Source organism: Patella vulgata, chromosome 7 (genome assembly GCF_932274485.2).
Source record: "Patella vulgata chromosome 7, xgPatVulg1.2, whole genome shotgun sequence".
NCBI lineage: Eukaryota > Metazoa > Mollusca > Gastropoda > Patellidae > Patella > Patella vulgata.
Window position 1 is genome coordinate 58,293,838 of NC_065885.2, and position 16,962 is coordinate 58,310,799.

General features: G+C 36.0%; 2 protein-coding genes across 2 annotated transcripts in view; one reads left to right on the forward strand and one right to left on the reverse strand.

Moving 5' to 3' along the window:
* LOC126827515 (uncharacterized) overlaps nucleotides 1–16,962 on the reverse strand; it is a 118,283-nt gene that overhangs the window by 91,181 nt on the left and 10,140 nt on the right. The window lies entirely within an intron of this gene.
* Nucleotides 705–15,417, forward strand: LOC126827543 (serine/threonine-protein phosphatase 4 regulatory subunit 2-A). Its single transcript, XM_050557001.2, has 7 exons — nucleotides 705–796; nucleotides 884–965; nucleotides 3,103–3,273; nucleotides 3,895–3,988; nucleotides 4,436–4,473; nucleotides 5,055–5,650; nucleotides 9,875–15,417. The coding sequence occupies exons 1-7, from the start codon at nucleotides 730–732 to the stop codon at nucleotides 10,369–10,371; spliced, it is 1,545 nt and encodes a 514-aa protein (XP_050412958.2). The 5' UTR covers nucleotides 705–729; the 3' UTR covers nucleotides 10,372–15,417.

The window sequence follows — 16,962 nt, forward strand, 5'->3', positions numbered from 1 at the left end:
TTAAGGCCGTTATGACCACATCCCTTGCTGCCCTAGCAATTTTAAATTGAATTTAGCTGTGTTTGCCTGATATAAAACTTAAAAGTCGTTGATTAGGCAATTTGAGTCTGATTATAAATTTACAAACATTTTAAATGGCAATTATGATAAATAACTAAGGAGTTTCTTCATAGTCTACATAGTTGACGACGTTATTTCAATCTGACAGACGACAATCCGTCTCACCTGAGGCGGCGGTATCTTCAAAGGTTTGCACCTGTCCGAACGAAAATCAGATCCTTCCTAAAGACTCGCCCATCGAATGCGTTTAGTTTATTGTTGTACACTTACCTTTAAAATCAGGGGTTTTAAACCTCTGTCCGTATCTAGTTGTGTATGTCCTTATCACGTAGCCAGTGAAAAAAATGGGAAGGTACAAATAATTCTCAGGCTAGCGCCATATTTACAATCTAATTTTAGAACGAAACTAACAAGGGAACAGATCACTTAGAAAGGGGGGTGGTAGACGAGTCAAATGGCTAATAAAAATTGAAAACCTCGATAATTAAAATGGCAATACGTAGATTTACTTTTCTTAGATCATAATATACATTTTAAATAAAATATGTCTTCTAAGACTACAGATGGCAACATTAATAACTGATAAATAATTAAAAGTTAATTTCCCCATTGGACTAGTCCATTCTAATGGTGTCTGACGTCACTTCCCGGCCGCCATTTCTGACCTTGATGGTGCACGATACGAGTTCAGTGACCAAAATGGATAATTTAGAAGAAGTTTTGGATGCTTTAAACGGTTTGTATCTTTTAAAAAGTGGATGATCATTTTATTCACAACTTTCTTCAATTGTTATATGTAATTTCCCCGTTTCTTTCTTTGTAGATTTTGATAAAAAGCTACCAAAAGAAATTCCTCCATTGTTGAACGAATATTTGTGTCGTGTGGCGAAGACGGGAGAGACTCTGTAAGTTTTATTTATTGAAACCCTTCGAAGCTTTTATTATGAGAAAAATGTTTTTATATTTATGACAGTAAATATTTAATTAGACTGTGATATTTTCTGGCAGATATTTTAACGTATGAAGCCGTAATACAACCTCTTAATTGGCGGTATTTATCCATTTACGTGTGGTGATAAAACGGAGGACATGCGCAATAGATGTAAACAATAGCATTATCTACGAATAGCCTAATGGAAATCAATACCAGATACTACCAGTCAGGCTAATTAGTGAAAATCATAGTACTGATAAATACTCAGTACGCAATGTTATGTTTTACAGTATTTATTCATCATATAAACATTTAGGCCTAATTTACATGAGGTGTCATTTTCGTGTGGCCCTGTCCATGGTTCGTCATGATTATGATACTCATACTGATGATTATGATACTCATACTGTGTCGTGTGGCTGGTACTACGAAGTTATGGATGAGTTCCATGAAAGACTGTTCAGTCTCTTATCGTGATTGATATAAATATTAAAAGATTCCATCTGAACAATATATTGCTACTTGAGTACTTGTAACTGATGATATGGTTCTCTCCATTCCTTTTACATGGCCTCATGCTTACAGCAGGTATCTTGAGATTGTGGGTTTGCTCACGGTATTGGCCGAGAAAGTGCATCAGGATTTTCTAGCATGGTTTCCCCTTGTCAGTGGTGCAGGATGGGTGATCATTCAAGGACAGCTGTCGAGTCGTTCGGATCGGACGAAAAACCGAGGTCCCATGTACACATATTGGCATGCACCTAAAAGATCCCTTGACACTTGGAATTCGATATAAAAGTAGTCCTTAGCGCCGCTGTCCGGACACACTTGGCGTATGTCTGTCTTCATTAGCCCAGTCGGAGCAGAACAGTAGGATGTTAAACCCCATTTCATTTCATATTATTTTTGCTTACAGGTAACCAAGATCAATTAAAAGAAAACTTGCATATTTCTACTTGTCATTTGGTACGAATTGCGACCTGTGTAAATTATATGGTGTTAAATTAAGTTTCAAACAAACCCCGTTTCTGCTGATGTTTAGATTTTTGTTAGAATAATGAGTTTCCATGGGATTTTCCAGTATGTTCTCTCCTTGTCAGTGTTGAAAAACTGGCAAGGGACAGCATCTAGTTAAAGTTACAATTTCATATTTTCTAAGAAAGTCAAAACATAATTATTTCTATGTCTTTTGCTCAATAGGTTGTCATCTCAATATTATGCGATCATAGGTTATCTTTCTCACACTTAAAAATCTTCACACCGGAAATAATAACACAATTACCTCCCTTGTTTTCCTATTCCCAACAATAGAATAGCTATCTTCAAACATTTGAAGTTGAAAATGATATTTTTGCCAATTTCTCAACTAGCTCTAGTGAATTATAGGATTAATAGCCTAATAATAGGATTATTCTTTAACAAGGTAGGACTGTTTATAGATACCATCTATTTTAGGGCTTTATTTTAATACATTTTAAAAATATAACTTAAAAATATGAAATTGTAGATTTAAGACGATAAGATCAAAAATTCAAGATCCCGTGTACATGTATGGGTACATGTACGCACATAAAAAAGAACCCTTGACAGTTGAAATTTGATGGGGAGCAGTGGGAAACGCTGTTATCTGGGCAGAGGGTTGGATGGCTGAATGATTAGTGCATGCTCGCTGTATTATAAAGTCTGCTATTGAGTCAACTGGCATAGTTTCCATTTCCTGGTTGTACGTGACAAGGAGTAGTATCGCCTGTCCAACCTCGTGGGTTTTCTCCGGCTTCTCCGGTTTCCTCCCATTGCTAAAAACCCCTACATGCAAGCAAATTATTGAAATAAAACTGAACCATGTGGTAGTCCTAAAATTCACCTAGTTTGGGTCGAGTGGACGTTAAACCTCATTTCTCGCTCACTCTGTCTGTTATCTGGGCAAAATTTCCCTCATAGTACAATGTTTGGCATATACCTGTCTTCATTAACGCTGTGGTGCAGAAAAGTAGGATGTTAAACTTCATTACATTTCTGAACCATTAGATAAAAATAAAAATATGAATATGCATCAATCAGCTATAACTCTATCATTTATCAAAATATTTTATTTTTGTCATTTTCAGTTTCCCCTGGGCTCGCTTGAAATCATTTTTCCGAGCCAAATTGGATGATGTCATGATCAGATATAACGAAGATCTACCATCAGATCATCTGGTTAACAGTCCGAATGTAGAGAATGCTAAATTTGATGAAATGAGAGCTAGAATATTAGTTGCATTAGAAAGATTTCATGGGTAAGGTAGAAAACAATAGCGGGTAGTTATATTGACAGAGTTGTCATACTCACCATTGCGGTCATGTCTGCCACTGTCTGTTGGGCACTAGCTAGCCTTGCGGCTAAAAAGCCCTAGGTTCAAAATCTAGACATGAGCCAAGAATGTGGGAGTGACAAAGAAATCTAAGTCTATTCAATCAGATTGTTGGGGGATAGGTGGTCTAGTGGTTTAACATGTGCATGAAATCACAAGGTCTGTCATTGTGTCAAGTGGCGTGGTTTTGATACCCCGCTTGTATGTGACGAGGAGTAGGGTGGCCTGTCCAACTTCATGAGTTTTCTCTAGGTCCTCTAGTTTCCTCCCACTGCTAAAGACCCCTACGTGCAAGCAGATTATTGAAATTCAATTGAACCATGCTAGTCCCAAATGACCTAGTTTGTGTCGAGTGGATGTTAAACCCCTTCAGATGGCCTGAAAAACAGAGCTCCATCCGAATAGACACTGCCACACTGGTAAAGGAACCCTTGGCAGTTGAAAATAGATGAAGAATGGGTGAAAATATAATTTTTCGTGCTGTTGATAATTTATCTTTAGTTAAATCAGGTCAGACGAAATTTCAATTGTTTTAAATGATTTCAGGGCACCATTTACAATACAAAGATTGTGTGAACTTATTACAGAACCAAAAAGACACTATAAACGTACTGATAAATTTCTTAGAGGAATTGAAAAGGTATGTATGGTCAACAATGAATATGAATAAAAGAGCTGATTAATGATGAAAAATTATTATTACACAACATAGGCACATTTCCTGGTTGGTGTGGGGGGACCAAATGGTTTAACACCTGCGCGTTAGATCATAAGGTCTGTAATTGTGTCAAGTGGCGTGGTTTTAATTGCCCACTCATGTGACAGTAGTGATCGCCCGTCCAACCTAGTTGGATATCTCTAGGTTCTCCTTTTTCCTCCCACTTCTAAATACCCTGACGTGCAACCGAAATGACCTGGTTTGTGTCGTTTGGACATTAAACCCCACTTCTTACTCTTTAAGACGGTAAACCCAATTTAATTTCATTTCTTTAACAGAGATCATTTCTACAGGCTGTTTTCCTTTGATATTATTCTTTGATGTCCGTACCATATTTTTTCTTTTATCAGTTAAATATTTTATTTTCAGAATGTATTAGTTGTCAGTACTGTAGATCCATTTGGCAGGTACGTTCATTAGCAAGATTTACAGTTTTAAAATAATAGAAATTTCTAAACTTTTATCTTTCTACAGGACACGATATTGACAGAGAAAAAAATCTTTTCAGTTTATAGATTAATTAAAACAAAATAACTACTTTTAACGTATTTCGTGTCTAACGCTTTAAAGATACAGTATGTAAGATTTAGATAAAAAGCTGACCATTCTTGCTATAATAGTTCGAAAATAGATACTGTAAAATGAAAATATTGAAAATTTCATTCAAATTACTTCATTCTGAGCCAAGTTATCACTGTTTGCAGTTTTGGCAAGATGTGTGCATTGTGGTAACCAGGGCACTGGTATATTCGAGACTTTGCCTCGATTTCCCATTTTTTAATTAAATTTTTAAATGGCGAACCGTTCTAATCTAGTTAAAATCTCGTTTATCCGATGCCATCGAGAGTTGATCATGACCTTGTCATTTAAAAAGAGCTGCATGTTTCCCTGGGTTACAGGAAGTAACTCTATAAAAAATTTGAATAAATTTGTATTGCCTAATATAAATTTGTATGGTTCTTGTAGCTTCACATATCTTTTATTCCAGGAAAATTGTATCAGAAAGCCCTAAAAATCTTGTTAATGGCTTAGATTCAAATGGAGAAGAGCTTATAAAGACAGAAGAGTCTACTGTAGTGAACCCTCCTGTAGTCAATTGGCCAACGGATGATATTGCTACGACCTGGCCAACCCAGTCTACAGATAACGGCCATATTGAGTCCGTGGTAACACACAATGGGGAGGGAGATAATGGAACAAATGAAACTATATCGGACGACGTTCCTACGCAGTCAACGGACACTTCAAGTTTTGTAAAATCACATCCGGAAGGCGATACCTCACAATCATCGGACTCATCATCAGGGGAAATAATTCCAACCACCTCATTAGACAACTCAAAATTAGAGGAACACAACTCATCGAACCCAAACATTGACTTGGATCAATCGGAAAATAGTGGAGCAGCAGATCATGTGACTAGTGAAAGTACAGACGCAAGTTGTGTTCAATCACCGTCTTCTCCGGAGAAATGTGTGGAAATCACAGCCAGTGATATTGATGTTGTGGTGGAAGCGAGTAATGACATCTCCAATAACAATATCTGTCAGGAAACAATAGAATTAACAACAGTTACACTACCAGGTATGTTATTCAACAGGCTTGTCAATAAACCAAGACTAAGTGGGTAAGACGCTGGCTCGCTAGCCAGAAGGTCGGGTGTTCGATCCCTACATTGGCCGAGAAAGTTCATCCCGATTTTCCGGCGTGGTTTCCACTTGTTAGTGATGCAGGACGGAGGGCCTGACAAGGACAGTTGTCTAGTCGTTCGGATGGTACGAAAAACCGAGGTCCTGTGTACACATTGGAGTGCATGTAAAAGATCCCTTGGCAGTTGGAAGTCGATATAAGAGTAGGCCGTAGCGCCGCTGCCCTGGCAAAATTTCCCTCATAGCACACTGCATGGCGTATGCCCGTCTTCATTAGCCCAGTTTAGGAGCAGAACAGTAGGACGTTAAACCCCATTTCATTTCAATAAACCGAGAGACAAATGTCCACTCATCACAAACTATCAGGGCTGTCAGTAATTTTTCACAGTTGATTAGCAGCACTGCTAATCAAAAAAAGCCAATTTTGCCAAATTTGATTAGCAAATTTGATTAGCAAACTTAATTTGATTAGCAATTTTTCAGTTTAAACATAAAACACCTAAATAACAAGATATTACTTTAATTCATAACAAATGATTAGATTTCATTCTAAAATATTTTTAGCACTGCTACAGGTAGCTGTGACAGTTTGTGAATGTGATGTAGACTTTTGGTTAGGTCTTTTGTTTGAAGCCAATTCTTGGCAGTGGCTTCCAAAGCCCCACTCATTTTAATTCTTTTTTCCTCGCTACGTTAGAAATCTTTGTTAGACACGAAATCTACTTCGTGTCACTGTCAGACACTGCTTATATACATATGGTTACATTTATTCTCTTGGGGTGACACGCTTTAAAAATGTCTTTAAGGCTGCCAATTCAAGTATAATCTGTCAGACACTGCTTATATACATATGGTGACACGCTTCAAAAATGTCTTTAAGGCAGGACACTACCTAAGAATTTTACATTGATAACAGAAACTTGCCATTTAGTGTAATATTAGTATATGATGTTCCAAATCAGATTTGATAATTTGAGCACAAAATGTTTATTTGTTGTCATGGAAATGGTGGCCATATTGGATTTTTTTATATATTCACGGTGGCTATGTTAGGAAATCAAAATCTTCAACAATTTTATTGAAACAAACTATTTGTGATTTTGAATAACATATATAGGCATTAAAGAGTGCAATAAGGCATAAATTTTACTATTTGAATGTTAATAAAGAACATTATGCATCCCACATAAAACAAGTGGATGTGGCCGAACACACCACTAAAAGGATTTTGTATTTTATCTTGTTCCGTTTCATTTGTAGAATTATATCCATGTCAAATTAAATTCTGAACTGATTTTGTTGAAATTTTGTATAAGATTTATTGCCACGTTAAAAATCACTGAATGACATTTGGCCATTGAATCTAACTGGCGTGGTTTCGAATCCCCGGTTGTACGTGACAACCTTGTGGGTTTTCTCTGGGTCCTCAGGGTTCCCTCCCACTGCTAAAAACCCGGACGAGCAAGCGAATTATTGAAATAAAATTGAACCATGTGTTAGTCCTAAAATGTCCTAGTTTGTGTCAAGTGGATGTTAAACCCCATTTCTCTCCCTCTCTACATTGCCAACCACAATATTGTTAAAGTTGAATCTCTAAAAGGAATATGTCATATTTAGTACAGCATTATGAATTGAAACTATTTCCAAAGTCATTTCTTCTGTAATAAACAATCCATTGACACCTACATGTATAAGAGTTGGGTATGGTTCCTTAACAAGTCCCCCTTTTATACCGATTGAATCCAGATATTTTAGTTTTGTTTAATTCATTAAATTTGAACATACAGTATGCAAGAGTTAAATCTGCCTATTGCGTGTTTTTCTTTAGGCCTGAAAAGTTATATAAACTATTAATTAGACATTTATTAACAAAACAAGAACATAAACAACTCTTAAAGGCGTTGGATACTCGAGATTTGAACTAGATTAGAATGGTTCGCCATTTAAAAATTTAATTTAAAATGGGAAATGAGGCCAAGTCTTGAATTTACCAGTGCCCTGGTTACTACAATGCATACATCTTGGCAAAACTACAGTCAGTGATAACTTGGCTTAGAATGAAGTAATTTGAATGAAATTTTCGATATTTTCATTTTACATTATCTATTTCTGAGCTATTATAACAAGATTGTTCAGCTCTTTATCTAAATCTTACATAATGTATCTTTAAATAATCAATTTGAGTAGAGTGAATTAAACCATGAAAAGTACATTGTACACGAAGATACATGTATTTTCTGGAAAATTACGATCAGCCACTTTAAACTATATCACAAGTACTAGAAAGAGTGAGTGACATGGGGTTTAACTTCCACTCATTTCGAGACTAACAAATGGTACGATTTTATTTCAATAATTCAATTCTGCGAAGGGGTCTTTAATAGTGGGAGGAAACTGTAGGGCCCAGAGAAATCCTACTAGGGTGGGCTACCCTACTCCTTGTCACATAACAAGTATAGGATCAAAACCACGCCACATGATTTATTGACAGACCTTATGATTTAAAGGGCATGTGTTAGACAACTTTATCAAGGCTCTACACAGCATTTTGAACTTACTTGTGCAAACATAAGTAAATTTTCAAAACCACTAGCCAAACAAAATTTTCAGTTGCAAAGTTGTCGTCATTTTTTCCCGACTGGGACCCACTGCGAGACGAAGACGGCGAGGCTTGTAATTTTGCTTGTTTGGGTGGTGTAGCGTCACTAGCATGACTATCATCATTTTTCCCCGACTGAGACTCACTGCGAGACGAAGTTACTTTACTAGTAAAGTAAGACGATATCGGTTTGATTTGTCTGCTAGCCACGCTGTCAGCTGTCTCTTAAACTTCCGATAAATACAGGAGAATTTCCTCGCAGAGGACAATAGGATTAACCCAATTTCAAACCAGGAAGTAAACGAGTGACAGTCGACCGGGATCATTGACGATTACATTATCTTTACGAAGAAAAGTTCAGATAGCCGTTGTGTTAATTGGGGACTTCAAGATATATGTTCACTCGCCAGAAACCTAGCATTTATAAATACCTGGTCACCATTGTCAAAATTCACTTGCAAATACGAGTGTTTCAGTCGCATTGCAGAGCCTTGTTTATCACCCCCACATCACATCACAAGTACTAGGCAAATGATATGCCTGTTGTGACTGTACATTGACCGGTAATGGTTCAAGTATGGTAAAATTAGCAATGACAATAATTACAAAGTATAAACTTTATAACCAACTGGCCATTACACAGTGGATGTATACCGGAAGATACCATCAGGTCTGGAAATAATGAGTCGACAAAATATCAGGTACATGTCCATTTGTAGGCCTACTTCTGAACTAGTAGCTGACTAGTAGCTGACATTTTCAACTTCGTGTCAGAAAGATAGGCTATTAATAAAAACACTGATATAAGACAAGTCTCGGCCACAAAAAATACAGGCACCAGTTATCTGATAATATGGCACTGACTCACTAACCAGGTGTTGGGTTTGATCTCGGTGTAGGCAGAGAAAGATCCCATGGAATATTCCAGTCTGGTTTCCCTTGTCAGTGGTACAGTATGTTCATTCCCAACTTTGGACACTTTGATGTGCATGGAAAAAACCCCATGGCAGTTTATATTTGAAGAAGAGTAGATGGGAATGTTTGCAGTTTTACATGTAATTTGAAGAACAATAGACGTGAATGCGGATCTCCATGCAAAGTTTCCCCCTACAGTACACTGCATGGCATATCTCCCGTCAAAAGGCAAAACCTAGTAACTCCCTTTTTTTTTTATCAAAATTGAGTTAGGACCAAATTTGCAGTTACTAGTGTATGTGCCTCCTGTTGTTGTACTAGATATTCCAATCTTTTGATTTTGTAAGCAGTTACACCCATGACACAACCTAGCAACTTCCTTCATTTGCCTAGTATACCACAGCAAAAACTCAATAGTCAAATCAATGGATGAGCTGGCATTTAATATTCATTCATTACGTTTTCCTTTATTTTCTCAAAATAAGAAAAAAGTGAGTTCCTAGGTTTTGCCTTTTGACGGGAGATATGCTCATCTTCATTTATCCTGGTTGGTACAACTACTTTTACATGTAAGTAGGACATTAAACCCCATTTTCTTTTTTTCAAAAAGGTCTTTTTTTATTAATTCTTGCTTTCTATTTGCAGCGGACTCGGCCAATGAAGTGGAAGAATCTGTAACAACAACTGCCAATGAAAACATCCCGTCCAAACCAGAGACAGAACCAGCACAAGAACCAAAGGAAATAAACGATGGCGCTGTCACCTCGTCTGAATCCAGAACTATTGAATCAAAGTCAGTAGTTGACTCAGGATTGAGTGAGGAATCAAAAACAGACGATTCAGCAGTGTCACAGTCAAATAGCGCAATACTTTCAGACAATTCCACCAAAAATTCTACAAGTAGCGTAGGGGATAATGTGACTTCATCGGACAGCAGTGCGAAAACGGACATTTTAATTAATGCGGAACCAGAGCTAGACTCTAATGTAGTAAGCTCGGAACAAACTGTGATCACGGAAACAGAAAATATTCTGGAGACAGACTCCAGTTCGGATATGGAAGCAGCACATAGTCATGAATCAGAACAATCGGAGCAATCGGATCAGGTCTCAAGATCAGAAGAACCAATGGAACAGGACTAATGAAAATCACCCTTTAGCAATTGGTGCAAAATTTACTATCGATCAGTGCTTTGAAAAATAAACAATCGGTCAAGCAGCACTTGTTTTAATGGCAACAAACAAAACATTTACAAATGGATATATTCATTCATGGTTATTTTAGATATATGTAAATATAGATTTATCATGAAATCAGTTGAATTATCAGGACAATAATTAAATTATTTGTAAATTTATATTGTGACCCATTTTCATCTCGTCATCATCCCGTAAACAAGAAGTTTGTTATTAGGCCAGGCCAATTTAATTTTTAGTTCTTTCAGGTTTGGGAGGTTGGATAGCAGAATGGTTAGCACGTGCGCGTTGTATCATAAGGTCTGTCATTGAGTTAACCGGCGTGATTTCGATTCCCCGATTGTACGTGACAAGGAGTAGGGTTGCCTGTCCAACCTCATGGACTTTCTCCAGTATTTCCAAAGAACAAATTCAAATTGGTGTGGCCTTATATGATTATTACTACATGTATGTCTACTCCTGCTGGATGTAATGATTATTATTACATGTCTGTCTACTTCTACTGGATGTAATGATTATTATGACATGTCTGTCTACTCCTACTGGATGTAATGATTATTATTAGATGTCTGTCTACTCCTACTGGATGTACATGTAATGATTATTATTACTACATGTCTGTCTACTCCTACTGGATGTAATGATTATTATATTTTAATGTCGTACACAGATTTCATATATACATGTACATGTGTACATGTATGTCTCTTCCTACTGGATGTAATGATTATTATGTTTTTAAGATGTTGTACACAGATTTTCATTCTAATTATTCTCATAAATTGGCTAAATTTCATCTGAATACTGTCACTTTAAAGTACATACACGGGCAGGATGGGAAGTTTTTAAGAATTTAGTGCTCACATGGAATGCTTACATGCTACTATTTGAATATTGTAAGTCATTATTTGAAAGCTATTTGAATATTGGATTCAATTGAAGTGATCAATTTAGGGGCCATTCTAGATTTCTAGAAACTTTTAATCTTTCAAATCAATATAATTTACATTATCAGTTGGAGTTATTAAATTATTTGATTGAATTAATATTAAAGATGCATTATGTAAGAGCTAAATCTGTCTATTGCAAGTCTTTTCTGACTTCATATATTATAAAAATTATTATTTAAACATTTATTCAGAGGACAAGCCTATAACCAACTCTCTGGGCCATCGTATGGCTGAGATTTTAATAGATTGAAACACAGTGGCCATTTAATGATTTAATTAAATAATGGTGAATCAAGATTTAGCCTCAATTGTCAAGTTATGTTGCTACGATCTATGCTAAATCTTGTCAAAGGTTTTCAATATTTTCATTTCTCATTATCTATTTTAGAACTAATACAGCAAGAATGGCCAGCTCTTTATCTAAATCTTACATAATGCATCTTTAATTGATATTAAATAATGAGTACTAAAAATCGAGTTTGAACTGTCTTGAAAACCTGTTTGGTTTGAAATACATGTATGTGGTCTCTACAAGAATTGCTATTAATCTTGTGGGGAAGTGAAGTTTAACAATATCAAAGCCTCATTTACCTTACAGACTTGTTATATTAATAAACAGTTTCATTACAGTCACATACATGTACTAAGATTGTTGGTCATCTTTTTATATCGATAAAGAGTCAGTATGATGTTAAGAGTACCGGTAGTAGTTAGGCTGAGCATGTTGAGGATCAAATGGACTGTTACTCCACTCTGCGTCTTATATCGGTTGTGTTATATTATAGCACGGCTTTCATGAGTTAACAGGTTTAACCAAAGGCCGAGGGGAGGGGTTAAACCTGTTAACGAATGAAGCGTGCTATAAATGACTTGTAACATTGACACCTGCTCAACATGCTTGTTGTTATTGCACAGAACATTGAACACGTCTAGTTATTGCACGGTTAAGCTCCACTCAATTTACTAGAGGGAAAACAATCTGCTTATTCAACGAGAAGAACAAAGGAAGATTTCCCATCCATGTTACAAGTGACTTTTCAGAACCATTATTTCCCATGTAGTACTCAATACAGATTAAAATGTCTTCATATTGTTGTATGGTTCCTTTTGTACATGGATGTATGCATGATTGTCTTTTTTTACTTCATTGACTTAACTGGAATATAGTTTGGGTGGCACGTAAATCAATTGTAGCATGTTACATGTGGGTAAAATCTGTAAAAAAATTATTTGACCGAATACATATCGGCAAATTGTCAGAATTTTGTCTTAATAGTATCCACATGAGAGTAGAATTGTTTTATTCAAAATTTATGACATTTCGTCCGAACAAGATCCATAAATTGTTAGAATTTTGTCTTAACAGGATCCATATGGAGTAAAATGTTTTACTCATAATTTGTGTATTTTGATTTGACAGGATCCGTATGATGGCGTAAATTATTTCACTCAAAACTAGAGGCATTTAAACTTGACAGGATACATATGATGGAGTAAATTGTTTTACTCAAAATTTGAGGCATTTAATCTTGACAGTATCCGTATGATAAGCATTTTTATGTAATCTAGGAAAATCTTTGGTATGATGAGGCTCTTGTGTATTATACATGTATGTTATATTATGTTAAAGGCTCAATACCACTCTTGTTGTAATTGAATAATATGTCCCAATCTTTATTCTGGTCAACAAATTGTACTATTTTAGAATATTTCAATTAATTGATGATACAAATTTCATCTTAACACACCTTATTTAAAAATTTTGAAAAATTCAACATAATGGTTTGAAACGTCTAACGTAAACCTTTTCAAATGAAACTTCGATTTAAAAATGTTTTCGAACCCTCTGGAAAAGTAAAATAGGATGTAATGGATAATTTACACAACAGGTAGGACACTTAAACATCTAGTACTTAGATAGAGATATTATTTATTTTCTGGAGCTTTCAAGCCAGCAAGAGTGTTATTGTCCCTTTAAAAAACTTGTCTAAGATACCACCCTTGGTGGAAATGGACCTAAAACTCCAGGAACCAACGAATATTATGTTAATGGGTTAATATGAAGTAATTATATTTTCTTATGTCGAACAAGAAAAGGGGATTTATCTAATATTATTAGTAATATTTGACATACTATTTTATATAAAAGAAAAATGGGACAGCTATGGATGAAAATTTAAACTAAAATATATATATAAATGCCATGTTTTCATTGGATAAAAGTTAAAATCCTGATAGGAAAGAAATCTGGGACAGCTATTCATGAAAATTTAAACTGAAATATTTTATATATGCTGCTTTCTCATTGGATCCGTCTTCATTAGCCCAGTTCGGAGCAAAACAGTAGGACGTTAAACCCCATTTCATTTCATTTCTCATTGGATAAAAGTTAAAATCCTGATGTAAATTTTACCACTGAATTCTTAGATTTATTGAGAGTTAAGTTTTCGTGCATAAGGCCCCTATTCTGCCATGCAACAGTATATAAATAAGCTTACTGCATGAGTTAATGAATATCTCCAATCAATATCAATAGAAATTCTGAAAACCTGGTCTTTTCTCTAAGAAATATTTATATCATTATGCTGCATCTGTTGATGTCCTGCAAGTTCTGCATTTATTTCATAATAATTAATAATAAAGATTAAATTTAGCCTTCATTTTCGACCCACTTTTAAGGATTCCCTGGTTGTACTTTACAAGGAGTAGGGTCACCTGTCCAACCTTGTGGGTTTTCTCTGGGTCCTCCAGTTTCCTCCCACTGCTAAAGACCCTTACGCAAAAGTGAATTATTGAAATAAATTTGAACCATATGTAAGTCCAGAAATGACCTAGTTGGTGTTGAGTGGACGTTAAACCCCATCTCTCTTTAATTGGCCAAAGGCTTAATTTTGTGATTTGCTTTTATAGTCTTTGGCCAATGAACCGTCAGAATTCTTAAAATATGTTCAGTTTTCATGAATAATGCCTAAGGGCTATTTAAAAAAATAAACACTATGAGTGGAGGTTAATTCCACTCTCTATCTCTTCATCTCTGTGACAAAAGTAATATTGCCCATATATATATGTACATGCATGTTAAAATGAATACCTGAACAGGTGTAATTTAGAAGTATTATGAATTTAGGCACACACATCCATACAATTGAGAATTTTTTTATATGTTCACTGAATGCATTTCTTGGTAATGGATAGTTTGATTGGCCTCAATTTTTCCACCCAATGTAATGAGACCATGTCTGATTTACCTGTTGAATCAAATAAAAGAGAAATTTATTTATGTTGAATCATTTGTGGTGAGAGTTTGTCTTTATCATAACGAATGGAAATTAAAATGTGTACTTATTAAGCTCGTATTTGAGTGGTCCTATACTGTGGTGGTTTCACTGTTATGTCTTAAAACTAAATTAATTGTTGATTTGTTTATTCTGTAAATTTCAATTTAAAATGGCAGGAAAACATTTGTATCAGTATTACATTAATTCATTCCAGTTGTCAAATAGGGTTAATTGTTATCGTATTTCTTCTGTTGATTACTATGTATGTGTTATTATCTCAATATACATATGACCAATTATATCTCTCTGTGGCCTTCTCTCGGTCTTAAGGCCATCTTCTAATAACTTTCTATCTTCCTTTCGCACCTATCTCCAAGCTTATGTTTAAGTTGTCTGCACAAGTCATTTTCAGATAAATGCTCTTGTCATAGTCACCTTCAAACATGTCTTCATTCAAAGGTCTCCTTCAAACAATCTCTGCACAAGGTCATGTTTAAGCAACCCTGTACAAGGTCACATTCAAGCAGTCCTGTGCAAGGTCATATTCAAAGATTTCTTCTCCCAAGGTCATCTTCAAAGATTTCTTCACCCAAGGTCATCTTCAAAGATTCCTTCATTCAAGGTCATCTTCAAAGATTCCTTCACTCAAGGTCATTTTCAAACACCCTTCACTCATGGTCATTTTCATGGTCATCATCATTATGTTTGTATTAAATATAAATATATAAGTAAATAAAATAAAAATAAACGTGTATTTAATTTTATTGTAGTGTTTGTATTATTTTATTTTTATTTAGAAGCTGAGTCAGATTAATCTGGTGGGAGACCTCGAACTTGTGGGGGTACAATCACCACTCGGCAAACCTCAACAGATTCCAGTACGCTACATCTATCCTCGGCTGTATGACAAAGTCCGCCATTGGAACTACTTTTAAGTTTCCGGATTACCGTCGGCGTTGCCCATGACGACGCCTTTGAAGAATATTTTATTATACAAATATTTCAAAGTCTGGAGCGGTTTTTCTTTCAAGTTTATCCGATTTTCTTCAAACAAGGACAATTTAATTTGCACTGAAAATTCTACACACTTCGAACGACGCAATTTTGATAACTTCTTTTTAAAAGCGGCAAGTTTTCCCTATAAGTAAACCGGTGCCGCATCGCAATTATATAGGCGTAGGTAGATATCGCCTACTGTCATACAGCCGAGGCTAGTTGTTGAGTAACGGAATCTGCCGAGGTTTACCGACTGGTACCATCACACTCCGCATATACTCTCCGCTTACTGAGAATAAAAAATGAAAGAAATCCTGCAATGTATTGTAACTAATGCTTACATCAATCCAAACGCTTTAACCGAATTGCAATCCCTGATTTTTCCAATGGCATGTCGTCAAATCGGTAGTCCGTTGCAATGGGCTCATCGTCTCCACTCGACTCTTCAGATGAAACTGACACTCAATGCATTTTACGCGAATGACATTTGATCTCTGAGGGTGCCCAGTGCCCGACAATGCCTCTTTGTCGATCCGGTACTGTCTGGAATCCAACTGTTTAGACTAGACCGTCCTAGTCCTAACCACCAGGTCTACAAATACTGCCGAAAAGCAATTAATGAATAATTGACGAACCTGTTTGATGAACCATGCCCGGACCGGTTTTAAGACCTCACCTGATACTGATTATTATTGTTAGTTAATTCCGGTTTAAGTTCTTACATGAACCATGTCATGCTTAAAAAAGGAGAAAAAAAGCCAGACAAAGAGCCGATCAACTGAGAGAGAAATGGGGTTTAACGTCCACTCGACACAAACTAGGTCATTTCGGGACTAACACATGGTTCAATTTTATTTCAATAATTTGCTTGCGCATAGGGGTCTTTAGCAGTGGGAGGAAACCGGAGGACTCGGAGAAAACCCACGAGGTTGGACAGGCGACCCTACTCCTTGTCACGTACAACCGAAGAATCGAAAGCCCGCCATTTGACTCAATGACAGACCGTATGATACTGTTGTATAGCCATATATTAGTTCTAAGCATGTATTATTGTGGTCTGTATCCTGCTACTAAGGATACATGATTTATCTCCCTTACATATTGCCTGTTGTAAGACTTGATAACTTGTATGTTTTGGGAGTGAGCTCCCCTGGGAGGAGGTGAATAAACATGTGCCTATGAAAGAAGTCTTTTGTTCCTATGAATGTCTTCCAATGAAAATATCTGAATACGTGTGGGTTTGACCATTCACAACATGGTGGAGATGCCAAAAAGTTCCCCAATATAAGTATTTGACGCTGATTTTTATTGGA

Coding starts and splice junctions, on each gene's coding strand:
- LOC126827543 (XM_050557001.2), top strand. CDS start 730: ATGGTGCACGATACGAGTTCAGTGACCAAAATGGATAATTTAGAAGAA. Junction 966..3,102: donor GCGAAGACGGGAGAGACTCT/GTAAGTTTTATT, acceptor TGTCATTTTCAG/TTTCCCCTGGGCTCGCTTGA. Junction 4,474..5,054: donor ACTGTAGATCCATTTGGCAG/GTACGTTCATTA, acceptor CTTTTATTCCAG/GAAAATTGTATCAGAAAGCC.